Source organism: Netta rufina, assembly GCF_964035555.1.
Source record: "Netta rufina genome assembly, chromosome: 14".
NCBI classification, from domain to species: domain Eukaryota; kingdom Metazoa; phylum Chordata; class Aves; order Anseriformes; family Anatidae; genus Netta; species Netta rufina.
In genome coordinates, this window is record NC_140137.1 from 20,167,170 (window position 1) to 20,195,139 (window position 27,970).

Sequence of the window (27,970 nt, forward strand, 5' to 3'; positions counted from 1 at the left end):
TCAGCCTTGGCACAAATTTGTCTCCAAGGAAGCCAAATATGCAACAATATTCAGGTCCGGGCAATGCACCCAGAGTTCCCCAGTACCAAGTTATTTCTGAATTGGTAAGTCCATGTAAAAATACCATAACGGTGGTCGGTCACTCGGGTCATTGAAAAGTAAAACACGTAAGCATACAAGCAATGTTTTTCCCTCTATTGTGGGATATTTACAGCCAAGTTCTCTCCATATGGTACTCAAAAGTGATACTGAAAATAGGCCACAGTTGAAAAGCTGAAAAGGAAAATTTATCATGTTAGCATTTGGGATTTTTTTTTTTTTTTTTTTTTTTAAAAAAAAGGAAGCAAAGTCAAATGGCCAGAGGAAAATAATTTTATTAAATTTTATTATATCCACATTTAAAAGAGTAGGGACAAACTTGCATGCCTAATTAGGTTGTTTGGGGTGTGTGTTTTTTTTTTTCTTTAAGAACAAATAAGCATCTTTGTTCGTTACAAATGCTTTCAAAGTCACTCTATGAACCTTCTCACTGTCAGGAATCGAGCCATGTGCGTGCCAGTTTAATGAACTAAATAAACAATTGTGTCACCGATGTCCTTTGTGAGGCCATTCTCAGTGATGTGAACACGTTTCTCATCCAGGTTAATATGGAAGATGGCTTGCTCTAGAATAGGTGTTTTCTCCACTTCTTCTTTGCCAAGGACTGGAACGCGACGGGGTCCAAGTACGGGATCATCAAACCTCATCAGTTTCACTTTAGAGAGATCTGCAAGAAAAAGACTCATTAATTGGGTTACAGGATCTACCCACAAGCTATAGTATCAAATAAGTTAAAACAACACTTAAGACTTAGTACTCATAAAATATCGTCCCCAAGGAAATATATTCTCTCAAGGATACTATGCACATTAAGTTTTAAACCCACTCCAAAGATGTCATTCAGTGGTTACAGAGCACATTACTAGCAGAAACAGTATTAGTCTGTTTTATCCCCAGGTCTCAACACCATGTTCTAAGGATTATATTTCCCTTATTTGTTTCTGTGACAGCGATGAGTAACTGTGCAGTTACTGTCTTCATTTTCTGAGGAAAGAATTCAGGAATTGTGAGAAAGAGGAAGGTGAGGATTTTTGTAAATACAATTCCATTTTAGAATTCACACCAAGATAAGAGATTGCTAAGCAGACCAGGAAAATCACTGTGAAGCCTCAGATCTTTTAGTCAAGCCTTCCTCCAGTACCACCTCCTATCCCTTGCGCACCAACAGAACAGTGACACCTTCTGGAAAAGATGGAAAGCTATGAAGAGTCACTTTTTTTCCATCATTTCAAAATGTTCACTCAGCAGTAGGGTAGTAGATATGCATACACATCTACTACACACACAGCACATTTCCCCAAGTGCATATTGCTGCACATTATCGTATATTCCTCCGTCTGTGTGCACCATCAATGGGCAGTTGTCTTTGTTAGACAGATAAACGTTTATATAAACACAAGCTGTTGAAAAATAAGGAAAGAAAAGATGTCTCTGCTGTCACAAGCTGTTGGATCAAGTCCATCTTTCCTTTAATGCCCAGCTCTACAGTGATTCAGATTTGTTTGAATCTTAATTTCTGTATTCTTCAACACAAACACAGCTGCTATTCCTTTAAGAAAGCTATTTTCTTTCATTACACTGGCCAGAAACTTCATGTTTGTTTCCCACTTGGCTCCTTGAAACGTGAATCTGATCAGCATGTGATAGCTGTGCTTCTGTGTTAGTAACTTACCTTTGATTCCTCTGTCCATCTTCATTAAGCGCCTGATCACTGTCTCTCTATTATCTCCTTGCCTGATGTCAATTTTTGTAGAGAAATGGCCATTTGATGGTTGAGGGTTCACCAAAAATACAGACACACCAGGCTGTAAGAGAGTCGGTAATAACAGTAAAAGCAAAATCTGTGTTTGTGATCAAAGCCTCAGGGAAACATGCAAATAAAACAAATAAACATAATCTATCAACAAATAATCTGGATGGATAACCTTCATTTAGAAACACTGACTGCCACTGGCAGAATGCAAGCACTCACAGGAATCTTTAAAATATAAGCCACAGTATGCATAATTTTTTAGGACATATTTAGGGAAATCAATGAAATTTTTACTGTTGAAAAGTATTACAGCTAGAAATATTCATATATGATACTACTGCCATAGAGTTTCACTAATTTTACACATTACTCACTAAATCTTTCAGGACTACATTGCACTGTGCTGTAGGAATAATTTCAAAAGGCTTTATTTTTATGCAACTGAATGCGGTTTATTAGCCAATTTTAAACTAACAGAGAATCATTGAAAATATTAAAAAACACCTTAGGATTCAGCAAGCTAAGTTTCATATGGAAGTTTAAAGCACCTTTAAAAAAAAAAAAAAAAAGGCATAACTGCCAGAATTTCTAAATAACCATGGTAAAGTGAGATTCAGTCACACTCACACAAGACCAGTAGAATCAAGACTACTCAATTCTCTATTCCTGACCTGTGTTTTAACTAGAATACCATCTAATTATCTGAAGAGTGGTAATCGAGGCGTGTGGCTCAAAGAAACAAATATAATATGATGATGCTCAAGTCACTCGTTTTTAACAGTCCCAGTCAGCACAATTTAAAGATTTGACCTAAAGAGCCTTGAGGCTAAGGTGCAATTACAGCCACATTTACTATTTCCCCTGCCCCCTATATACAGCTACAACCACTTCAGGAAGTGTTTCCTGTCTTGATGAGGTGTTGGGTTAAGGGCAAAAATTCCTCTGTATATCTAAATAACTTTTAAATGGCATGCTTGTGAGATTGTTTTAACTTATGTTTTCAGATTTCCAGTATCTAAATTTCTGATTTTACCTCAGTTCGGAATACAGAAAACGGTTTTCCAGGACAGCATTCTTCTTTTATTTTATCTTCTGCTTCAGAAGCAAACTTCACTTCAATGTGATCCAGCTGTAAGAAAGGATATGTGTGCGTGGAAATAGGAGTTCAATCATTTTGGAGGGAGCAACAGGAATTATCAGACCTCCATGCACTCCAGGTCCCCCCCCAACATTCTTGGTGGTCCTCTATTCAACAAGCTGCAATTTCTCATCCCTTTAACAATAGGGGTAGAGAATGGGGGAGGATGAGACAGGGGCAAAACAATGACACATTTTCCAGATTTGAGCTCAGCAGAGCTGAGAGGGATGACTTCCCAAATCACGTTCTATATAGATAACTCTTTCTAATGTAGGTCAACAAACAGCATGGCTCATTTGCAGTGACAGCACACTCACATTAAACTTGCATTAAACCTGACAGCCCCATAGTAACCACAGTGTCTTCTGTAGCAAACTTGATAGACAGCCAGCCAGTTCCCAGCTTATCCGGAAATATGGAGTTATTATGCCCTGGTACAGAACATGACAACTCCTGTTAAACTTTGTATGATTTGGGAGTCTAATTCTTATGCTTCTGTATATTCTCCTGCATGGAAGTTCCACCTTTTAGCAGGACAACTGCTTCTTCTACCAGTTAGTGGTTTGTTTTTTTCGTTTTGTTTTGTTTGTTTGTTTTTGTTTTTGTTTTTTCAAATTTACACATTTTACAACAAAAGTTATTGCTCATTTGTGACTTTGCTCTGATATAGGAGCAATCCAATGAACCCACATTTATTATATTGCACAGGTGAAAAAAATGAAGTTTTGTAGTTTATTTTTTTGCAACTTCTAATTCTTGAAACAAGCTATTTCTTATAAACCTGCCTGAGCTGTTCTCTCATTCAAATATTTTGGTTATCATACAAAACTGGCATAAATGCTTCTAGACTGGCCTTTCACAATATAACAGTTTTAAAAACCCTGCCTAGAATCCACTCCTTGAAGAGGGTGAAGTAATCTGCTGCAGTTAACATGTGCCACTGTAAGAGTCTGAAGATACGAGGCTGTGATCATTCTTACTCGTGATGCCTATGAACATCTCCTTCTCATTTCTTCAGTTGAAAAATTTAAGATATTGGTTAGGTCTGAGAAAAATGTCTCTTCGAAAGTGTCACTGGACAGGCCAATCCTCCAGCTATCCCAGTAAGAATCAAGCAACAAAGATGCCAATATATACTAACCTCTAGGGAATTTGTCAAATAGACAATATTCTCCATGAGCACTGCCTGTTCATCAAATTCCAGTTCCAGATCAAGAACACGTGAACCTTTCTTCTCCAGATTTTCCTGTCAGAGGAAAAAAAAAATGATTAAAACCCTCTGAATATGGCAAGTAAAATAATGCTTCAAAGTGGCAAGCAACACACATCAGTCATGAAAAGAACAGGCTTTTAAATATAAGAGCTCTCTGCTGGCACAATATGCTAGCACAGGAGCAACAATTCTCTCGTAATAGGGTTTCTTCCTTAGGGCGTTAGTGACACTGATGGGAGGAGTAAGAGCAATTATAACGCATCTTTAATACAGAATTCAAAAGGTGTTTTATATTAAGTTACTTATAATCTCTATTTAATGTGCAGGTTGAGAATTCTCCAAGTAAGTCAGCATTTCAGTGCTGTTTCACAGCAGGAAATTTAGTCTTATGACCTAGTTTAAAACAAAGAATGAGCATACAACAACTGGACATGTTCACAACAGTTGTAAAACAAGTTCTCTGCAGGGAAATAACAATCACTGTATATGTTAACATAAAGGTAACTTCATTAGTACAGAAAACCAAATCACAAGATCTGAAGTATTAATGGCAATATAAAAAATACCTTAAAAAAAATGAACTTTGTCTTTGGAATCTAACCTGTCCCTTTCTCACTTTCATATGCTGAGCCAGATGTCTCTTTAGAAGCTCTGCTCCAGACTTATCCTGGCAGTAGTTTCCTCGTCAGTTTAATGTACGAGATTCCCTAAATTAACAATGAGTTTCTCCCCTTTGTAAACACAGAAACAGCTTTGGGATTTAAGCCTTCTTTTGAAGAAATAGGAAGCAAAAGCAAAAATGCTTCTTGTACATTGGAACTGCTGAACAATCAGTTTCACAGAACAATATACTGGTCGAAGGAATTTGAGTTCAGAAGTCTCTATGTATTTATATGTAATCACTTACCAATCATCTTAGAAAGGGCAAGGATCAATTATTGGGTAAGCCTCAGCATGCCAACCCATTCCCTGCATGCAACAGAATCATTAACTATTGCCAGATGAACACTATCAAAAACCAGGCGTGTTTCAGACCTAAACTTACTCATCTGAAAGTTTGTCTGATCTGTTTAAACTGTACTAGCTGATCTAATAAATACTACCTTGTTTTAAAAACTTCACTTATACAGACAGCTTCATAGCTGCTTTGTACTTTCTATTCCTCTAGAAGTCTGAGCTATCAGAAAACAGAATAATTTAGAATGACCTTAGAAGGCAAGAGAATGAGGCAAGAGATTTTAAAACTGGACACAGTATTAGAGGTTCGTCCTCACCAGTGCTGAGCAGAAGGTAAGGATCATGTCCCACAACCTGCTGGCAATACTTTGCCCGCTGCAGCCCAGGACATCACTAATTTTGTTCTATACAAGAAGTGTCCCTCTATCACTTACCTTAATCATGGCAACAAAAGGCATAACCTTCTTCATATACTTCTTCAGCTCTGGCAAGTTGCTAAGCTCACTGGCAATTACTTTATTATCTGGCAGTTGACCTCCACTGTCCTGGATATTAATGAATATACATTAAAAAGAACAGGCATCATTTAAAAAATAAATACTTGCCCTTTAATATCATATATCCTTCATGTTTTCCCAAAATACCAGCAAACGCTATTATCATTGATTTCCACACAATCATTTCCTCATCCTTTTAAAAAATATTATAAGTAAGACTGTAAAATCTTGACCAAAACCACTTACCTACTGCCGTTCAAGGAACTCAGTATTATTCTATGTTTTCTTCTTTTACCTTTGACAATATATTAAGGTACCTGAATTATCTAAGATGCATTTTAAATCCACACTTAAGTCTTGCCTCAAGCAGATTTTCATGCAGTGGTTTTCCCAAATTGTTTATATTTTGCTTTCACAGTTCAGATATTTGCCAACACTCCAAGTCAGTGCATCAGACTGAACAGCAGAATTCAATACTGATACAAGAAAGGCTATACAATTCCTGAAACTTAATACTCTAAAGACAGGTTTTACTTAAAGAACATTGCTTTAACTCAATATTGCACGTTGAGAGTCATAACTCTCATCTATCAGCTACAACACTGATTATTTAAGCTGAAAAAGATGATGGTGCATCAGCATGCCAAAAGCCATTCTCACCAGTTTGCACATCAGAAGCAGACTCTTCTGCTTTCACAGAAGCTAATTTCTTCTGCTTATGACAGATATATTGCATTTCAACATGTTTCTTGCAACATCACTGAATGGTATACACCTACTTAGAGATCACAAAATGCTTCTAAACCCACTTGCATAGTAACATTAATCTCTTAGTCAACAACATTGCCTCAGAAATACTCCCGGGGAAGAGAATGTTTTAAAAGTTTATCACTTAAAAAATGAAAAATAACAAAACATGGGCCAGTTTTCACTCAAATTGTCAAAAGGAACAAGGTCATACTGTTCAATCAGTGGTGTTCCTCCAAACATCTTCATTAAGCATTGAAAACTACTAGACAGATATAAAAGCATAAAGGAAATCAAAACTGCCTCATATTTAAGTAATTAGGTAGCAAGTTACAGCTTATAAGTTTCTTTAGAGATAGAAAATAAGAGTACAAAAAAGCAGGTAAGCAGCCCAAAGAAACAAGAGCAGTCACCTGATAGTGCTTGCGCAGAACTGATAAGGTGGTGTGCTGCCAAGGTGGGTAGTTCTTTGCCACATAGATGGTACAGTGAGAAGGCTTCTGGGGAGATTCTTTAGTACTTTTCTAAGGGAACAATAGGAAAAAAAAAAAAAGTAACATCAGGAGGGAGTTCTGAGGCAATCCAAAATTACTGAGTATGAAGACTTAAGGCTGACTTAGTACACTTCACCTTTCCTTTCACAGGTGCCATGAAGCTCTTGAGACGAAGTCTGAGCTCATGAGCTGCTTCCATGAGGTACTGAGAAGAGCGAATTAGTATCTCATCCACAGGACCTGCTATTGGCCAGGAGGCTTTCATGATGGAATCAGGCTTTGAAGAAAGGAAGAAATTACTTGCAGTGAGATAAAAATACATTAGTGTCTGGTGGTTTTTCAAACCATTATAGCTTGAGTGGAAACTGGCTTACACAATTTGAATCTCAATGAGCACCCACCCATAACTCAGTTATAAAGGAACAAGCGTACAGCCAACAAGCACTAGTTTGCAAGTATGTTAAAGACTACATATACAAGCACACCTGCCATATAGCCACGTAACTTCACTTACAAGTACTTATTTCTCCACTTGACCTGCCAACACAAGTTCAAAAGCTAAGTTTCATGCATAAATGTAGAAATGTTTCATTACTTGGATTAATTTTAGATCACCTCTCAGTGAGAAGATAGTCAAAGTGACTTGTATGAAAGTTACATATATCATTACAGTAACCATGAATATACAGATTAATTCAATATGCTTGCTGTGATATGGGTGATGACCCATTAAGGCAATTCATACACTGATATAGGACAGATGTTTCTTTTAGCTGCATTTGAATGACATCCTCAAGTCTGATACTGACCTTACTGAAAATCAGCAAAAGCTTAGCTCTGAATGAAATATCAATACTGAAACATATACTACTAGTACCTTTCCCAGCAGTGACCAGATGTGTTCACATAAGTGGGGACAAATGGGAGCCAAGATCAGAGTCTGAACTTCAATAAACTGAAACACCAGCTCTCTGTGCATTCCTTCTATTGCCAGCTCACGATATTTATCTTTTGCTGCCTGAAATAAAGCCAGTTTAACCACTGTTAATGTTAAAATAATGTTATATGTGTTAAAACAACCATTGTGAACACATTAATTGACATGGAGAAACACTTAAAAACAATTCTTTGCTCTAACGTTCCTTTAGAACGTAACAAGTTTAGAACTCAATAATGTATTATTAAAAGAATTACATTCTTAAGCATGCGAGTGTAAAGCTGTCAGTTGACCATTGTACAATAGCATGGTACTTCAAAAGAAGAAGTGTTTTTTTGAGCAGACATAACATACAAAAATATCCACAACTGTGTATCAGGTACTAACACTTTCAATAACTTGCTAAATAGTAAGTTATATTACTACTAATACTAAAAAGTAGTAAGAAAAAGGTAATGAATATGATCTATCCTTATGCATACAATACAGCCTACTTAATCACACTCCTGCAACACAAAGGAACCACATAGAGGAGTCTCTGTAATTATGTGAAGTGGCATAGTTCAGCAGACACTCTGGAGACATAGTTTATAGAGCATATCAAAAAAGCATTCTACTTCCAAACAATTCTGTTGATTATCACCTGTATTTCTTATGCAGAGTTCCTTATTCCAAAGGAGCAAAAAGGAAACACCCTTCTCAATAGCATCTTTTTTTAAACAGCTTTTTGCTCATACTAGGTATCAGAACTATTTGCAGCATCACAGGTGCCCACCTCTGGACTTTTGCAAAATGCCACAAAAAGACCTTTATAATTTAAGACTACTGAAGTGGTCTTTTTTTCCTGATATAATTTGGATTCCAATTCAGCAGTACAATTAAGGATCAAAGACATTAGGATCAAAAGAAATCCACACAAAAGTAATAAATGGCAAGTATTAGTTTTCTACACCTGAAGAGAGATCACCTACCTGAAACTCAAAGAAGCCAGTTTTTAGTGCTTCCTTAAACATCATCTTCTCATAATTTTGATCTGTCTTCATTATGCCTGCATTCATTTCACTAGGGAGGAAAGTGAGATCATCAATATTGTCCACTTCACTTAACAGCAACACTGTAAAGCAACACAATCACTATTCTGGAAGTGAGTCAAAAATGTGTTTTGCTTTATGGAATTAGTTAACTTGTAGAAAGAAAAAAAAAAACCTACGAAGATGATCCTAGCAAGATTAAAAAAAAGACTAAACTACATTAGCCTTTGTACAGTACCTGGCAAAGACTCTGTCATTGAAGGTGTTAGCAGGACCGCTTCTTAGACTGTCTCTGTTTGCAATCATCTCCTTTACCCACTCCACCCACGTGTAGAGACGAAGAATACCAGCATCAGCCATGGCTTCCACAAAGTTGGCATCTTCAACAGTGTCTCCAGCATCAGCCAAGGCTAAACGCATGCCTGAAGGAAACCACATTAGTTAACATGGCAGGCATGCAATTAGCTGGTAGATAGGGATGTAGGAGGCAAGGGACTCAAGCTCTATTACTAGAGGTATCTCAAAAGATGCCCTTTATCCATGATGCATACACTGCCCTTCTTATAAAAAGGAAGAAGATCAGACAGACAACAAGAGCGTAGTACAGTCACTGTTCAAAAAACATGAGGATGCAAGAAAGAGCATGGCACACATTTATGCACACACAACAGCATTTGTCTGATGCTTTGACCTCCAGCGAGAATGGGTTTTCACCCAGGCACCTTCTAGAAAGCCTCAGCATTGGAAGTATTGGATTTAAACAAGTGTTGTATTAACACACATCCCAGTTTTCTACATGAAGTTCAACTTTTCAAACAAAACCAGCTGGTAAGTGGTAGACTTATTGCAGCTAAATACTCCAATATATCCACTGCTCCTTCCGGAGCAAAACATTAATGATGCCAAAATGACTAAAATTGAAAAACAGTAACAGGTCAAAACATACTTACCGTCTGCAGAAAACTTGTCAACAGTTTGAGCTAGTGTAAGAAAGTTGCCTGTAGATTTAGACATCTGAAAGAAATAGAAAAACCTTGTTTTTCTCCTACATTCATTTTGCTGTTGGATAAGCAAGACAGACAACAAGAATTATTGTCTGAGAAAGTGTTGATTGTCTGAGAATTTTTCTCATGAATCACAGCAAAAGCAGTTTGGTAAAACTGAACTACGTTTCATAGCAAAGACAGACGAAATTCCGCAGGTATTGATCCAGTTCCTGAACTTTCTTGAGACTGAACAAATTGTTACTACTAAGGTCTGCATACACCACAACTGCATGGAAATAGTAGCTTTCTGTCTCATTTGGGTTCCAAACTAGAATTCATGAGACTTTGAAAAATAGGACAAATGATACCAAAATTCAATCCCAAAAGTTACCTGAATTAAATTTCTGAAATCAAAATAATACTCTGTAATTGGCATTTTCAACTTATCCCACATCAATTTTTGAGGTAGAGTCTTGTTTGTGTTTTTGTTGTTGTTTTTTTGCTTGTTTGCTTTTTTTTATTATTTGTTTTTGTTTTGTTTTTGTTTCAATTAGACAGTCTCCAAGGTCAAATTCCAAGGTTCAGGCACTTTTAAATTCAATAAAGTTCAATTTCAGAACTTGTTGGAATTACAAAGTTAGTCACACAAACTTTTTCTTCTTCTTATACCTACTCCAAGCCTTAACAAAGCAAAAATGCAGTCAAAAAAAAAAAAGCATTCTACATTCTGAATTATCCTAAAACTTAACAAAAATCCACTGAAATCTTCACTAAACTGATGAAGCAATACAAGAGCCAACAGGAAAAAGAGTTAAGACAGTATGGGAGGAAAGGCATGTCTTTGCCTCCAGTGAATGAAAAACTCAAGAGCACCAAAGAAGGAACTGAAGTTTTCACAATTTCTTCCTCTTAAGTTCCTAGATAGATTTTTTTTTCAATCTGGCTGGCAAGTGCCTATTTTGACAGCTACATACATAGAACCTTACTATACCTTTTCAGAATTGAGAAGGAGATGTCCATTTGCTCTCACAGCTACTGGCCATTTTTCTCTGTTTGAAGACAAGATGCAAAGCATATAATTTAGTAAAAATATTCCTTTTAAAAGATAAAATAAACATTTTATGTTCCTGTTTGGGATGAATAATTTAAATGGAATCTTCAAAAAGTATCTGGAGAGGTGGCTTTAAAAAAAAAATCAAGGAGTGTCTTTGAAGATGAAAAGAAATATAATATAAGGGCTAGGGCTTACCATTGCTGACATGCAAAGCAGGGAGCATTGCACCGACAATTACACTTCACTTACCTCACCTCCCTCCCTTCAGCTATATTTAGTTTAAAAGACTGTGATTAGCATTGCTCAACAGCACTGGATAGAGCTACACAGTCTTCTGTAGGGCAAACCCACATATCTCGACCAGTGGAGGAAGCAGATTCCTTCTCCATGATCATTGTTACTGCATATGAGAAAACACCTTTTCCTACGTACAATTTTAGGCATCTTTTAACTAGTGGTTCAAGGCAGTACAAACAGTATATTCATGCTTAGGAACTACATCGTTATTTACACATCATTATACACACACACACACACAGTTTCAACAGTCCATGAGAAGTAATTAAGAAAGCAATGATAATAAATTCACTTAAATCTCAGTACAAGAATATGATTCAACACCAGAAAATCCACAGAATACAGAATACATTTGACTTTTAGAAAGGTGAATGAAGGCTACAGCAAAGATTCTTTACTTTTATGTTTTCTTTCTAATGTGGCTGTTTAACTATGAGCTTTTCGTGCCTCCACAGATAGCCAAAACAAACGAAAAATAGTGGCAAACACCAGAGCTTCCTTCAACAGCTGCATATGAATATAGTTCTAGATGTTGCTACTGTATATTCTCCAGTTCTCAAAGAGAGAAAAGCTTTAAAGATACAGCAATGCTGGTTTAACATGTTTTTAACATGTACCCTCTAAAGAGGTAACAAGAAAAGGTACTGCTTAGTTAGAACAGGCAAATCCTTCGGCTTGATCTAGAGCTATGATTTAAACTGCCAAATTGATTGCTCCACGAAAGCATTCCAGTGTTTAGAACAGGGTTTCAACAAGCTGACTGAGAGTCGTATTATGCAGTTAAATTTCAGTTTTGTTGTAGCCAGTATTTTAGAATCCGTATGTAAAAAAAAAAAAAAAAAAAAAAACACCAAAAAAACTTGTATCTTAAAATCTTTAAAGAATTCTAGGGAAAAAAAAAAAAGGAAAAACAAGGGTAAAAAGCCTTCAATTTCAATAAATTCTAGTATAGACAGTAGTAAAAACACTGCAATATAAAGAATAAGTTTTTAAGCTAATCCTGAATGTTAGGTAATCAAAAAAATTAGCAAAGCCATCAAAACTAAAAACACTCCAGCTTTATCTCCTGCACACCTTTGTTTTACATTGGTTCCAAACTTACCTTTGATCTGACCACATAGCCACATGATTATAGAGGTAGTATGATAGATGATTTGGAACGAGATCTTTGCCAGAGACTCTGAGATCTACAGGATACCAAAATTCAAACTCCTCCTTCAGCTTGTCCAACTTTTCTTTTGGAATATCTGTTTTAGGAAATGGAGCTGCCTTGAAGAAGATGTAATCCCAAACTTCTTTGCTCATTTGATGTGCCCTGCACAGAATTACTGACATCTCAATCTGAGATTAAAAACTCCTCTTACAAGCCACAGCATTTTGAATAAAACTTCTTAAATCTGTTGATTCATTCTCACAACATACTCCACATTTGAAAAGCAAACACGAACAAAAAAAATATAGGTAATTTGTTCAAAATTGAAGGAGTCAAACATCAAATACAAAATCAGAGCTCAGATGTACCAGCTCAGGCCATGCCCTGCTTAAAATGCCCTTTGATATTTCCTAATAACCATAAGGACTTCCGTAAAGAAAAAGCAATTAATAATTAAAGTATAATCTTGAACGTCCTGAAAACCCATTTATTTTACAAATGCCCTCCCCTCTAGGCACCCCTTGTGACCTTAATTCTGTAATGAAAACCTACTAGTATGTAAGTTTCTCTGCATTGCTTGCACTAGGTCATATTGTCATTCCTTCTGGTTTCTATGAAAGTAGAATAGCAGGAATACAAGAAAATTTCTGTACAATTCAAGATCACCCTCTTACATGGAAAAATGTGTCCCGCTTCCTGTGCGCCCCCCACCCCTCATTACCAACACAGAGCTGGGATACCAAATTCATTCAAAATTACTACCAAATAAGACACATTCCAACAATTACTGGAAGTAGAATCCACAAGTTAAAAGAAATTGTTTTACATAGTTTTTTATTCCTAGCTTCTTAGAATTTCACTGGAGTCTACCATATACTACCTGAAAACATTTCAAATTAAATCATGTCAAATCCACATTTACCATCTTTTAACATCTACTAAGGTGCTTTGGCCCTGTATTACACAAAGAGGAAAAAAAACCCTTCTGAATTCAAACTACTTTTGCACATATTAAACACAGTTCAAATGACAGACAATACCAGCAGTTCAGAATAGCCATATATGCACCAGTTTTCTGCTTTAGCAGGTGGTTACTGCTCTATGCTTTAACTTACCATTGGGTGCTGTGACTTTGTTTCTATGTTTGGTGCTAAAGATTGGTGTATCTGAATGATGAATGACATGTGCCATGAATCCCTTATTTACTGTACCCAGAGTTACAGAGTTAGTCTTAGTCAAAAAAAAAAAAAAAAAAAAAAAAAAGTATTTGCTAATACTAAAAAGAAAGATGTTATCTACTCATGTAATAGCACAATGCAATTTTAGGTACTTAATTACATACATCAAATCTATAATTCAGTGCTAAGGATGGTCACTCCAAAGTTTGTTCCCGGACACTACTAGGATGTAGGTAACCTCTCTGTAATTAGAGAGGTTTGAACACAGGAGAGGTTCTGCTCTCAAGGACATTCCTTCCCACTCTCCAGCCACAGTACTACTTCCCTTTTTCCTTTGTATTTCTCTATAGCATTGCTACAACTTATCTAACAAGTAAGTTAAGTTTTGACAGTAATGCTTTTTAAACACAAAAGCAAATCAGCCTGCTTGACAAGTCTTTGTCAAGAACAATTCAGAAGAGGACACAAAATTAAACAAGCAAATTCAGTGATTCACTCTCCTTACCTAATGCCTAGAGGAGATTCTCCCTGGCCGCTCAGGTTCCCTCCTTGTAACAGATGAGCAACTGTGTAATAGGCCATGTAGATAGTAGAGTCAGAGAGAGACTCTATCAGCCACTGCTCATCCCAAGGCAAACGGGTACCTGGAAAAGATGGAAGCGTGGTACCAGACACAGCCAGCATCATCCCTACTTGCAGGTCTAACAAGCAAGACATTCAAGCATACATAAGCAGTTCATGACTTTTAGTGGAATCTCTCTCCTTCTGCAAGTACTCATGCTTACACATTTAAAAATCCTTTAAAAGAAACCCATGCATTCGAAAGTTTTATTCAATAGAAAATACTTGCCATTTTTGTAGCCAGCATCTTAACTAACCGATAAACAAATGTTAATTCATGATTATTTGTTGCAGGTTATAATGCAGTTATAACAGCTGTCCCACGTCAAGCTGCACCTGCTTACACACCTCGCAGGCTACGCATGCCAAAGGCTAGTCATCATTTGAGGAGAACACCCAAGAAACGGAATTAGTCCCTTCTGCTAAGATCCCTTCCAAATCAACTGCCCAGTCAAAAAACAAGATGCCAGAGAGATTATCCATAGCCCCACGAGTTTACGAGTTAACGGGTGCCTTCTCTGGGATATTGTGTCAAGATTTAAATTGGATAAGCATAGAACAGATTTAACTGTCCCATTTTGGATCCGAGGTATGCTTCAGCCTTCCAAATGAAGTAATGAGTACCAAGCTCATGAAGCAATGAGTGAGCAAATAAGTTTATTGCTTACCTAACCCATACGTCCTTGAGCATGCATGCTCTTGTAGCCATCCTAAAGTAGCTTCAAAATTTCTTCTAGTCTCTTCACAAAACCTGTAAGCAATAAGCTATTACTAATCACTCCTCTCAGTATTCTTAGAACACCACCACCACCACACGATCACTCCTCTTTACATCTGCTTTGACAACTTACGTCTCTAGATGTTTCAAGCACTCTGACGTCTGTTTCTTCCAGCCCACTTCACCATAATCTAAATACCTACAGCCATGAAAAGTTTATCATAACAAAGCAATCAGCAAGTTGGAAATAACTTGACAGTAATGCTTTAACTACAGATTTACTTTGCTTACCACTGGTCACAAAGGGCCACAACACATTCATCAGCAGACCTTGATATAACTTGTTTCTCAGGTTCCATAAAAATCATGGCTTCATCCTATGGGAAGAGATCATTATGCACCTAAAAGGGCAATACAGCCAAGATAAAGGGCAATAAAGCTAATTTATCAGAGCCTTGAAAATCCTCACATCTAAAAACCACCATCTTTATTCTCATTTGTTTTACAACATTTATTGCATGGTCTTCATAACTGCACTGGCTGTCTACCTCAGTATTTGCTTCAGCAAAATAAGAATAACATTTGACTATGTACTTCCTAGATGTGTCAGTTCATGTAATTCTGTGAAGAACGTCTCCATTCATTACGAAAAGGAGGACAGAAGCAAAGAAATCTTACTCATTAGTTATGCCCCTAGCAGTTGAAAATATTCTTGGGAAAAAGTTATTCACAACAGAATCTAAAAAATATAACAAATCACAGCTACCATTAAAAAAAAAAAAAAAAAAGGTGTTGGGAAGGCAAATAAAAATGGAATGGTGAGCTTTAATTCTTCCTTCAGACCATACATTCTGATACAGGATGAAACAGGATAAAGTGTTATGTTATAAGCTGAACATACAATTCCGCAATGACAAGCTAACAGTGACAAAGTAACAGATTACTCTCTCACTTCCAGTCCTCACTAGGAAAAATCTTACCAGAGAAATGACAATCATTTTTCATTTACTCTTTCTCCTCTGCTTGACGATCCCCACCCAGACATGGGGTGTCTGCATGTAATGACTACCCTTTACTTCTGCTTGAAAGAGCCTTTAAGTTCAGATCCTATACTTTCAGTATCTTCACAGATATATCAAAGATGAAAATCAGACCAAAATATTTCCTAGACAAGGTGATGGGATGAAGCAGGGAATAAGATGTCTCTACTTAAGCTATTCATCCCACTTAACAAAAGAACACAAGCGATTTGAGCAGTACAATATACTCTGTAGCTACCCATAAGCACCACTGAGAGGACTGCAGAACAAAAGAGAGGTTTCTTCAGAGACTGTTACTGTGAAAAAAGACAAAATGGATGATTTAGGAGAAGTTGCATGCATTCTATGACATACATTATCCACCATCATCTTCTGAATAAGTTTCTTGACATCTTGAACTTTTTGTCCTTTGTATCCATCCACCAACATTACCTGTGAAAGAGGAGTCAAGAGAGTTGATTGTTTTTAAATTAAGAAGAAATAGGTGCAGTAGGTCTTTGGATCTAAGAAAGAAATAGTGATTACTGGATTTTTGATGGGCACAAATAGGAATCAAGCTTCCAGGTTGTTTGTTGGTTTGTTTTTTGTTTGGTTGGTTTGTTTTATTTAATAGACAATCTTCTTTACCTAAACCAAAGCTGTATACATGCATATAGCCAACCCCACACAGCTAGTAGGAACAGCAAATTCTTTCCAGTTTACAAAAAAACAGCTGAGGATTACATCACAGTAACCCACTACACAAGTAGATAACAAAAAAAAAAAAAATGTATTGCCATCTTTCCCTATCAGTTTCCAAATCAATACTTTAACCAAATTGATCAGTTCTTTAACGTGACCACTTGCTAAGAAACCAAATTATGAGCCTCGGTTTGTATTCATACATTTCTCTGTTCTTTCTTCATTTCTACACAACTCCTCCAACTGTAGAATGCAACTGCTGAAAAATTCTTAATGTAAAATGGACTCTTGAAAAAAAAAAAATTCCCTCTTTCCTGCTGTTTTTTTTTTTATTATTATTATTTTTTATTATTATTTATTTACCTTGCCCCATGATTTTTTTTTCTCCCAGTCAAACAAAGCCAAATCTTTTATTACTTACTCCTTCATAAAATGCTTTCAGGTATACTCTCTGCTTGGCCTCAGCAAGTTTCTCTCTGTCGTTCTGGCTCTGAATTTTGAGCTCATCACAGACTGATGAAGCACAAAGGTTGCCATATCCTGGCATTTCGATGATGGGCACCTGAGAATTAACAAAACAGTGTCACATATTGACTTCAAGTTATCTCAATGTAATATCTACACAAGGATTCGTCTTCTAGATTTGACATACTTCACAAGAAGTGATGCACTGAACGAGAGACAATATTTTGCTTGATTTGCAGGCCTTAGGCTAACATGAGTTTGAACCAGAGATCGAGAAGGGAAACAAGAGGTGGTTATTACTTGCACAGTGTTTGTGCTGAATGATATCTTGGCAAAAAGCAGTATTAAACGGCCCTAATAACAACAGAAGCAGCTGCTAAGACAAGGGCCAACTTCTACCACATTGCGCTACTCTGTGTGTAAATTTGCAGCATCTATTAGTAACCAAATTACACGGGCGTATCGGTGCACTTCCACTGATCAGCTCAAGAACTCTTGGTAGTCCCTGCTGGGACTTCTGATCTGCTCTCCCACCAACAATAACCCACTTTTATCTCCTCACATCATGCCAGTACCAAGTTGTACCAGCACTGAAGCTAGCCTATGGAAGCAAGGGTAATACGGAATGCTGGGGGAGCTTTACCCATCACCTGTTTTCCAATGAAAACTGATTCAGCCATGAGTCTGTGTTAATAGGAAGGGACTTCAGCCCTTTGCACAGAACAGATGCAGCCTTGAAGACAAGATAGTTATTTTAAGTTTTAACCAACCAATAGGTTATCAATATAATGATGCACTTTCTCCAAAACAGTAATTTCCAAAAGAATTGGTATTTTTATTTAACTCTGGTATAGCACAGAATAATAAATCTTGACTATAAACCCTAACAGACCAAATATTACTACTGTAACAAAACATGAAAACATTGAATTTTCAATCTCTTTCATCTGAAAAGTAGAAGTTCGGGAGAAATCAGATAGAAATTCTGAGAGAGGCAGGCAGTTCTGGCACATTTCTCATCAGTGAATACAAAGCCATGTGCTCTGCAGATGCACACAGCTGGGTGTACTCACCGGTTCAAACGGCAGGACCATTTCATCTTTAATGCCATACTTCATTCTGAAAGCCTTTGAAAGTCAGAAAAAAACACAACATGAATAGAAGTAAACTTTTCTATCTTTGAAGGTTTTTACTGTCTTTCATGGACACAATATTTTATTATAAAACAGACAAAAATACTTCTCTTCATGCTCACCATTTCTCGCACCTGACATTAATTCCGGTCTCATTTTCACGTGATTTTCTATCAGAATGTATACATTTCTAAGATGGAAAAAGCCACACTAGAGCTGTGTAGAATGGAACTTCAACAGCCAGTGGACAACTGTTTAGACAGTGATGTCCTTCTGAAGCTGTGATAGCAACAGCTACTCTAAGAACCTGAAATGCATTTGAAATTTTGAATTCATACAGAGTGCTCATCTCTGGAAGTTATTTTCACAACAGGAATTCATTTCCATTTCACTGACACTTTTCTCTGTATGTTAAGATACAGAAGTGACATTCTCATTAAAAACCCTCCTTGAAGACCGAGAATAAAAACTTTGCTGACCTCAGCTGGTTTTATTTTTATTGTTTAACTACTTCGATTTGAAGTTAGAGATGGCAGAACAACCACCAAAGGGAGTTTCATTTTACCCACTGGATATCCACTTCTGTTGCTCCACACTCTGGAAAGGAAATAGAAAGAAAAGTGATTCAGGTATGAGACTGACCTGTTTTTTTTTCAAATCTCTCAGGGCTGCAAGATCATCTGGAGAATCAGAAGGGACACTTGTTACCACTCCAGTTCCTTGACAAAGAAAAAGATAAAACAGATTAAAAAAATTAGTCAACATACTGACAACATGATGTATGGTGTGCAAACAGGCTTAGGCACGAAGCTGTTGCAACGTTACCTTTATCTTCCTTGATTGTGAGCATGGGAAGGGTGTATATAACTTTGTAGGTGGTGAGAGGTGCAGAAAGTGCAGCACCAAGAATCTCCTACATGGGGCAAAAGAATATAATTACTATAAAGAGCACTTTTTCAGTCTAGCTGAGTAAGCTCTGCTTGCTGATAGTATGTTAAACTTGCTGGCATTCCTCACATATTATAAACAAATTAACTACTTGTATTGTTAGACAAGGAGAAGTACAAAGAAAAGCATCTGTGTACCATTTGAGATAATACACGGACTATTTACTAGTCAAAAAATCAACTAGCAGATAATATACACAAAATAATATAGAGCAAAGCAAAATTACTGAAATAGAAAGTCTAGAGCTGGAAAAAAGATAAGAAGCAGGAAAACAGTTTGTGTCCAAACGTTTTGATCACATCAGCATCAAGACACTATCGAGAGGGTAGGCAGCCACTGCAACAGGCTTCCTAGAGAGGTGGACATGGACAGGCACGAGGCATCAGCCAAGAGGTATTTGGATAGTGCTTTTAATGATATGCTTTAACTTTGGGTAAGCCCCAAAGTAGTCTGACAGTTGGACTCAATGACCTTTGTAGGTCCCTTCCAACTGAATCTATTCTATACAATGTTTTATAAGAATTAGCTAACCACTTTTGAAAGCTAGATTAAACTAAAGGCAGTAAAAGCATATCGTCAAGACTTATGCACTGACAAGAGGTAGTCCAGGTGCTGCAGTTGTCTTCTCCCTCTCTAATTTGCTTGGATTCATATCATCTCTACTAATGAAGAAAAAAAAAGTGTGCTTTCTACTTAATGCAAAGCAGGATCAAGAAGGATGGAAAGATTTTAGTCAACAAAGATCAAATGAGGTAAACAGCATGAAGGTACTCTGGATTAGGATGAACAAATGCCTCTAACCACGCTTTTACTACCCTTTAATTTCTGTTCTCCATAAATACCAAAAATTAACATTCAACTACAAAACTAAGAAAGCTGTATTCACAAAGATGGAAGCTTCAGCACTGGTCTTTTTCACATAATACCTTACAGCTGTTACTTTTCTTCTTTTTCTACTCCTAGCACAGGGAAGTCATCACTCTTCGCAGCACACACAAAAACGCTACTTAAATCATTTATTTATCAGTACTGCTAAAGGCAACAGTAATGCATTTGTCAATGAGACAGTGCATCTGGTTAATCTCCCAAATGTAGTAGTAGCTGCCAAAGCAGCTCTTTTGCATTTTTAATTTTTGTTTTCAAGTTACTTGACACTCAGATTTTTTTTTGTAGTTCCTCTATTTTCTTTATAAGCAGAATTCTACAACCACCTTTCTAAGTATAAGCTTCACAGGAGTAGATAAACCTGGCCCACAAGCTGCAAGATGCTTACTTCTCCCATCAGTTCCTTGACAACAGGTACGACTCCATTGTCTTTTGTAAAGCCCTGGTAGGACATGTTCCTGGCAGCTCTTTGTGTACAGATAAAAATATCCCCATTCGCAGTTTCAAAGCCGATGTACTTCATATCTGGGCGAACCCAGCAGTTAGTCTGTCCAAACATGGTCTCTGGTCTGAGCGTAGCAGCCACCAAGAAGATATTTTTTCCTCTTAGGCCACTGGGGGGGGGAAAAAGTATTTTATAAGTCACCAAAATAAAAACATTCAGGGTAATATAAAACATGCTCTTAAGCTAATACGAACTGTAAGTAACACTTCCTAAGGGATGAAAGTGGCTCATTAGCTTCTTTGTGGGGCTTTTAATTTAACTTTGTTTTTGAACTCCCAATTTGTGTTCCACACAGATTAGTGAATATGGCAGCTCAAAACAGAGACCAAGTCATTGCATGACAGAAATAACACTACAAAATTAAATTCTGCATTAGGTAGAACAGACTAATTTAATGGTTACTTCTGGCCATAAGATGGAAGTTATTTGCCATTATGAATTCAAGACCTACCTTAATTTTGCTGGGTAAGGTTCTAACACCTTCATTTTTATTAGAGTATATTCTTGAGGTCCGACACCCTACAGTTCACATAAACAATGCACCAATCAATATATGAAGTTGACTCAAGCAATAAAGAAAAATTCTATTCTGTAGTCACCTAACACAAATGCTGTTGAAAGCACCAGTTGTTTCTTCAAAGAAAATGATATTTCTATTGATAGAAATGGCTGCTTAATAAAATGCAGTCTGAAAAGAGAGGTTCTATTTTATTCCTCCGTCTGAAAATTTATTCATGACAGCAGCTATTTCAGCAACATAACAAAAGCTTTTTGTTTTGTTTCAACAAATAGATAATGATATGCTGTAGTGATGTTGGTGGCACAAATTGCCAGATAATCACAGGAAATAGCTACAGTGGAAAATACTATCCACAGTTCAGGATAAGTATTCTCAAAAGTGGAGTTCATTCAATTTTCACAGGTACTGACAACTGAGAACAGATAGTACAGTATGTACAAAATACATTTGACCAAGATACATTTTTTCCATTCAGTATTTAAGAACCATAAGCAACGCATAAAAATGTCAACTAAAAATATTACCTCTCCTGTTTGCCTGTCATGATCCATGCAAGGCTGTCCATCTTTTGGAGAATAAATTGTGTACCTAAAAAAAAGGTGTATGTTCACTTAGTAGTAAGTACTATAATCTATAGATGAAGAGAAGGAAAAAAAGCTTCGTATCAAAAGGGAGATTCCCTAAATATTTCCTAATTTTTAGGGATTTTCCTAAAAGGAAATTCCCTAAATGGTTATTTTCAAATTTTGCCTCTGTTTCCACTGCTGTCAGTAAGTTTTTGCCAGAGCTTTCAGTATTGACCTTACTTTGAGTCGGCATCTGTTGTCAAACTAAAACACAGGGACGCTATTTCACAAAGGCGGCTAGCACAATAAAGACACTACGTTACAATGTTTATAGGGCATTTGAAATAAAAGGATTTTAGTTTAATTCGAGTCATAGGCAAGTTCTAGAAACATTTCACAGGGCTCCATGTTTTATAAAGCTGAGTTCATCCAAACTCACAAACTCATGGCAGACTTACCGTTTCCCAAACTTAATCTTATTTCTTTCTCTTAAGGTAAGGAATTGCCAACGTACAAAGGAATCATAATAAGGGTTAACATCTGTGGTAATGAAAGAACGCCTCCAATCCACCTGGAAATGTGTAAAAGTTTCTAGTAAGTAAATAAAGAAATTGAAGGAAATTTGAAATACGGTAAAACCATAACTTTAAAACTAAAAAAGACACTTTTCTCCAAAAACATATTGCAAGTACATATCATACTAAGGGAGCAATGTGCATGTGTTTGGTCTTTCAGAGCTGATGTGTTAAAGACAAAAGCATATCCACAAATGTAGTAACAAGTCAAGTATGGCTGCTTGCATAATTGAATTTTAGATTTCATACAGTTACCTTCAATCCCATGCTTTTCAGATCCTGGACAGCAAGGGGAGGGAAATAATCCAGCCAATGCTCAGCTTCAGAAAAACCAATTACTTCTTCATCAGATAGACCCAAAGACTTCATAATTCCCCACTGGTATTTGGAAGACCCAGTCTTGGCAGCAGCCTTACTCTAACAGGAGAATTGTGATTAGAAAAAAAAAAAAAATGCATGTTCTCACATTGACAATACCTTCATATGCTGTAGTGCATTTTCCCCTCCACTTACATTGTGGTTTCTATTTCCAGATATAGAAGTTAATGTGAATATTCTAGTTGCCTTTCACAAGCAGTGAAGACAACTACAGTTTGATCTACAGTATTTTGTTTCCTATCTCAAGTTCAAGTATACACAATTTTGTACCCTTCCCTTCTTTTCAACTGATACATGCTTCGATATCAGGATACATCTGCAGAAAACGTGTGCCAGGAGACACTGGCAAGAAATGACCAGTTAATTGATGTGCTGGTCAAACAAATGTGTATTTTTACCATGAAAAGGTGGAGCGGTCCTATACCAAATCCTTGTAATAAAAGCCTTTTCTGCTGGTACTTTGCTCATACTACTTTTTCCAGCTATTGTCCTTTGTCTATCTTATGTTTCTACCCAACTGGAACTATCTGCAAGAGCAATCAAGATCCTACCTACTGTTGATGCATAACAGGCAGAATCCTCAATCTAATACTTATACTGCAACAATCTCTTTGGAATAAATAGTACAGATTAGAACACCTCTACAGTTTTCCTGGACTTGATTCTTTCCTTGCTTTGTGATACTCACAAAATCATGCATCTCTTAAAAAATCGGATAAATCACGGTATTTTGAATGATTTTCCTGAAGGCATTTACAATAGAGTACTCAGAATAGCACATCTAACCCCTACCACTAAGAAAGCAGGGTTATTTCATCGTTTGTGAATGCTCTGTGCAGCAAAAGATTCAGATATTATATTACTCCGGATGATCTGATTTCTCTTAGGAGGCTATCAAACGGTGCACCAGCTTATCATTAAGTTTTCATGTATTAAAGTGGTATCTCTGGAACCATGCAGTAAATGCATTTTTTTCGAGTCAACCTTAAAAGGACCAAGTTATCTTGAAAAAAAAAAATCAAAATATTTTTTATCACAGGCTTCTCTGAAGTGCGTGTAGGAGGAACACCAAACTACAATGAATACTTTGAAGCTTTGTGAGCACAGCTGCCAATCCTGAGTCCTTGTTTAATCAACTTTACCTTTTTCCCTTTTGCTTTGTCTTTGATGATAATCTCTTCTTCTTTTTTACCAGAGTTATCTTCTTCCTCTTCCTCCTCATCAGGAAATTCAGGGGGGCAGCCATATAATTCCATTTCTCTTTTTAGCTTATCTGCACAAGCCTAAATAGAGTTATTGGTAGACTATCAGTACTTTTCCATAGCTATGACTGAAGCAACTGACAAGGATCAGTTTCTACTGATAACACTCTGTTCTACTACAACACTTCAACTTTTACTGGACGTTACGTGACCTTCTGGGACACCTTGCAACTTAAAGAAAGCCTGCCGGGGCAGGATGATGCTTACAGTGAGGATTTACTTGCAAATGAAAGAAAACTACTTGGACTTAATTTTGAAGCATTTTATTTTCTAGAACGTCACACTGAATAGCTCAAGCACAAAACACATCTTAACTACAAATTCAGGTTCCAAATCACACTGTCTTAATAATTTTTTGAATAAATTACCATAATGTTCCAGACAGACAGCAGTCAATGCTCCAAACACCTTTACACATGGAAAGCATGAGAAAAAACCCTCAGTAACTCTTACCTTGATAGGCATCCCCGTGCAGTGTAGGCCAAACGGGAACAAACAACTCTTTCCCTTTAGCCGCTGATACCCAGTTGCAAACTATAAGAAGTGGAAAAACAAAACAAATGAAATAAGAATGGTAGAGGGCTAAATCAACACCCTTCCCAAAACGTAAATGTAATTCCTTTTCCACATGAAGCTACTAAGAGAAACAAATGCAGCCAACAGCATTTAAGAAGCCAATTGTAGGAAAAGGTAAAAACACATTTTGTTACCAGGTCTGCCACTGACTGGCTGCCTGAGTACAAAGTCTTCTAATTTTCAGGGGACTGTTTTTGACTAGTGAAGAATGCAAAGAAGAAATGAATTTTGTGGAATCCTATCCATTAGTATCTAAAACCTGTTAACATACAGGTAACAGAGCACAGTATTCACAAACAAAAAAGACAATAAAGTTCTTTGTGAAGTTTGTACTAATTAGCAGCTAAACAAACAATAGGAAGCAGCACCTCCTAAAAATACCTGCAAATGTGAAGGAAGAACCAGAGGAAACACCTGTATTCTAGTTTCCCAGAATAAATTGGAAAAAAAAAAAAGTGATACGTAGTCTTTCTTTTCAACCACCAATATTGCTTCCAGAAATATGAAAAAAGGAAAGCTTGAATACATCATGATTGAATCTACGAAGTAATTAGCAAGGCATTCCATTAGCTTGACATTTAACTATAAAATTAGCACGTAACTACAAAAGTAGCATTAGCTCCTTTAAAAGTAGCCTTTAAAGGTATTAGCGATGGAAAACTTTACCTCACATTTGGATAAAGAAAACGTGTGTCCCAGGTGAAGTCGTCCATTCATGTAGGGGTAAGGAAAAGTAACAAAGTACTTTCCTTTGCTGAAAAGAAAATCAAAGAATTGAAACGTACAAACATAGAAACATCCTTCAAAAGTGAGCACCAGGAAAAGCATAAATAATACAGTTAACATCTAGGTACGTTCCCATATTATCAGCTCACAGCAATATTAAAATACTTTTTTTTCTTGCAATATCATGAGGGAACTCGCACAAAACTAAAACTTGGCAGCTGCTCAGGCACTAGAGCAGACAGCGTCTGTCTCGGGGAAAGAGCGAAGAGACCACACCGGCGCTACACATAGCAGAGACCAGACCGGTGCTACTGGTATTTTAGAAGAAGCAACTGCAGAAAGCTAAGAGCAATAATGAAACCAATCAAGCGGGAGGAAATTAAACACCAAAAGAAGCACCTTCTATAACAGGCAGATAGCAGCTCGGGAATATTCCACCACAAGACCAGATGGCTGTTATCAAAGGAAAGTGTTACATTAACTGAAACCAGCACAGATTCAAAGTAGAATGCTCTATTAAAAAAAATAATAATAATAATAAGAAAAACACAGTGAAATTCATAGTAGCTCAAATGAATTTGAAGTGACAAACACCAACAAGGATTGGAAAATGCCTAGGTAACTCAGTACAGATTCACACGCAGATAACACAAACAAAAGGAATTTTGTTTTAACAAAATGAAAGAACATAAGTAATCCTATCAAGGGCATTATGAAATGGAAACTGCAAAAAACAAGAAGTGGCTGAGGCACAGCACCTCTAGAAACACACGGAAGTTACATTCGCAGAGGAAGCTTTAAGCAAGGAAGCAGAAATGCAACGAAATGCAGTGATTGGAACTGAGGTCAGGTAACTGAAATAAAACAAAAACATCATCAGCTGTTAAAGCACCCAAAGAAGAGCTGTGGTGGAACACCATTCCCTTTAAGGAAGGGGCTTCTTTTTTCCTAGGGAATCCCCTTAAGCATAAGCAGAGATTATATCAAAGAATTCATTAAGCCTGAATTTTGGAAGCAATCAACCACACAATAAGTCATCTCTCCTGGCTCGTTTTCTCTGAATAACTGTGCTATGTAATATTGATGCGGACGTTTCTGCTAGCACTTCCTAGGACTGAATATTGCACGAATGGCACCAAATCTCTTACAGCAGTTCTATCACACTACCACGGAGCTTCAAGAGCTCAGCTTAACAAAAAGCATCACAGGTAAAGCCTTTTCCTGCACAGCATCAGGTCCCGCTGTGACTACATGAGCAACAACTGCGGAAACGTACATGGCAGCGCCTCTCTCTCTTCTAGGGTAGCTTGCAGTAGTATCAGCTCTTTTCTGAAAACAGAAGTTTCTGACAAAGCACTGAAGTAAAAGCACACTGTTTTACCTGGAGTATAACAAAATCAAGTCAGCAAAGCAGCTTTTCTTGATTTACAGGGTGGGCATACATAGTCACAGTGAACGCTGAAGTTTCACAGTTGCTCAATATTGCAAAATGCCCTACTGCATTCATTTCTGTCAGAAACTCAGTATCAATTACAACCCTACATTTTGGACTGCATTTCTCTTAAGCCAAAAAAGCCTTCTACAACGCTAACAAGTGTACCCAGACAACCATTTTTCTTATGCCTCCTAGATTTAGGATTCAACTCCTCTGACCCGTGTAGGGGCAGACGTGTCAGTCACAATTTGCACAGTCCCAAGACCAACAGTGCTGAAGCTGCAGCTCGCAACAAAAGCAGGCCCAGCCGAAGCTCTGTGACTAACGAACAAGTCACACAGCGTCAATACAGTTCATACATAAAACAGATCACAGCACCTCATCTGCGTAATGATCACACCCCCGGCCTTTGTCCGTTTATACACAGAGCAGAACAGGCTGGCCTACGCCAGGACCCGAGGTATTTGTTACAGGATTTTCTGTTCTCAGCGGAGCAGAGCGGGTGCACGCCGCAGATGAAGGAGAGCTCCTTCCTGGCTGGGGGCTGCCAGGCCCTGCCACTCCTCTACCATACTGAGAGAGGCTCCTACGTGTCAGGAAGCGAACACCTCAAACAGGAACCTTGTGTGTCAGGTCCCGGATGGTGCTGAACACACCAAGGGACGAGAGGGGCTGCGGGACCTTCGCCAACAGGCGCCCGGCACCGCTTCACGGCCCCCGACAGGGGAACGCTCACCCAGGGACAACCTCCGGGCGGCCGAGGCGCGCTGCCCGCTCACAGGAGGCCGCTGCTTCCCTGCCCGGCTACTGAGGGAAGATTTCCCCGGGCACCGAGCTCCGGGCACACGCAGCCCGCAGCGCCCGTACCTGCCGTGGCTCCGCGCGTCCGGAGCATCGGTCTCGAAGAGCCGCTCAGCCTCCCAGCGCCGCTGGACCTCCCGCTCGATCTTCTTCAGGAAATCAACCTTGGCCGTGCCCTTGCGCTCCTGCGAAGCGGAGAACAGGGGCTGAAGGGGCTGCCGCTGCCTGCACGGACCCCACAGCGCGTTCGCGAGCACCTGCCCGGCCCCGGCAACCCCCCGGCAACCCCCCGGTAACCACCCCCCCCCCGCCCCGCCACGGGCAGCCCGGCCCCGGCAGGACCCGCACGGCCGCGGGGCTGCCCCGAGCCGGCCCCGGCCCCGCGCCCGTCGCGCTCACCGCCATGGCGCCGGAAGGAGGAGGGGCCGGGGGGGGGGGGGGGGGGGCAGCGTCGCCGCGTGACGCGGCGGGGCCGTACCAAGTGTGGCGGGGCCGGGGGGGGTGGGCGGCCTCCCCGCCCCTTCCGGCCGCGCGGCGGCGGGGCGCTGCGCCTTTAAGGCCCCCCCCAGGACGCCGCCGCGGGGCTCACGCGCTCGCGCGA

The 27,970-nt window shown here is 38.4% G+C and overlaps 1 protein-coding gene across 1 annotated transcript; it reads right to left on the minus strand.

The window, feature by feature from the left end:
* Nucleotides 1-356: 356 nt before the first annotated feature.
* Nucleotides 357-27,895, minus strand: LARS1 (leucyl-tRNA synthetase 1). The gene is made up of 32 exons (XM_084295072.1): nucleotides 27,769-27,895; nucleotides 27,436-27,554; nucleotides 25,074-25,161; nucleotides 24,285-24,365; nucleotides 23,712-23,852; nucleotides 22,447-22,608; nucleotides 22,075-22,187; nucleotides 21,575-21,638; nucleotides 20,982-21,049; nucleotides 20,414-20,639; nucleotides 19,018-19,105; nucleotides 18,835-18,911; nucleotides 18,133-18,186; nucleotides 17,016-17,156; nucleotides 16,268-16,345; nucleotides 15,165-15,250; nucleotides 15,007-15,072; nucleotides 14,824-14,906; nucleotides 14,040-14,178; nucleotides 12,306-12,518; nucleotides 10,844-10,901; nucleotides 9,817-9,880; nucleotides 9,105-9,288; nucleotides 8,807-8,897; nucleotides 7,776-7,916; nucleotides 7,035-7,175; nucleotides 6,818-6,928; nucleotides 5,595-5,705; nucleotides 4,132-4,236; nucleotides 2,886-2,981; nucleotides 1,772-1,904; nucleotides 357-766 (listed from the first exon to the last, which is right to left on the minus strand). Exons 1-32 carry the CDS (start codon nucleotides 27,772-27,774, stop codon nucleotides 561-563), a joined length of 3,534 nt encoding a protein of 1,177 aa, XP_084151198.1. The 5' UTR covers nucleotides 27,775-27,895; the 3' UTR covers nucleotides 357-560.
* Nucleotides 27,896-27,970: the final 75 nt, after the last annotated feature.

What these genes read in the sequence shown, in the direction of transcription:
- LARS1 (XM_084295072.1), bottom strand. An exon ending in CTGGCTTCTTTGAGTTTCAG is followed by an intron (nt 7,917 to 8,806) that starts GTAGGTGATCTC and finishes GCTTTATTTCAG; the next exon opens with GCAGCAAAAGATAAATATCG. An exon ending in CTTTTGTTGCCATGATTAAG is followed by an intron (nt 4,237 to 5,594) that starts GTAAGTGATAGA and finishes TTCCTCTGACAG; the next exon opens with GAAAATCTGGAGAAGAAAGG.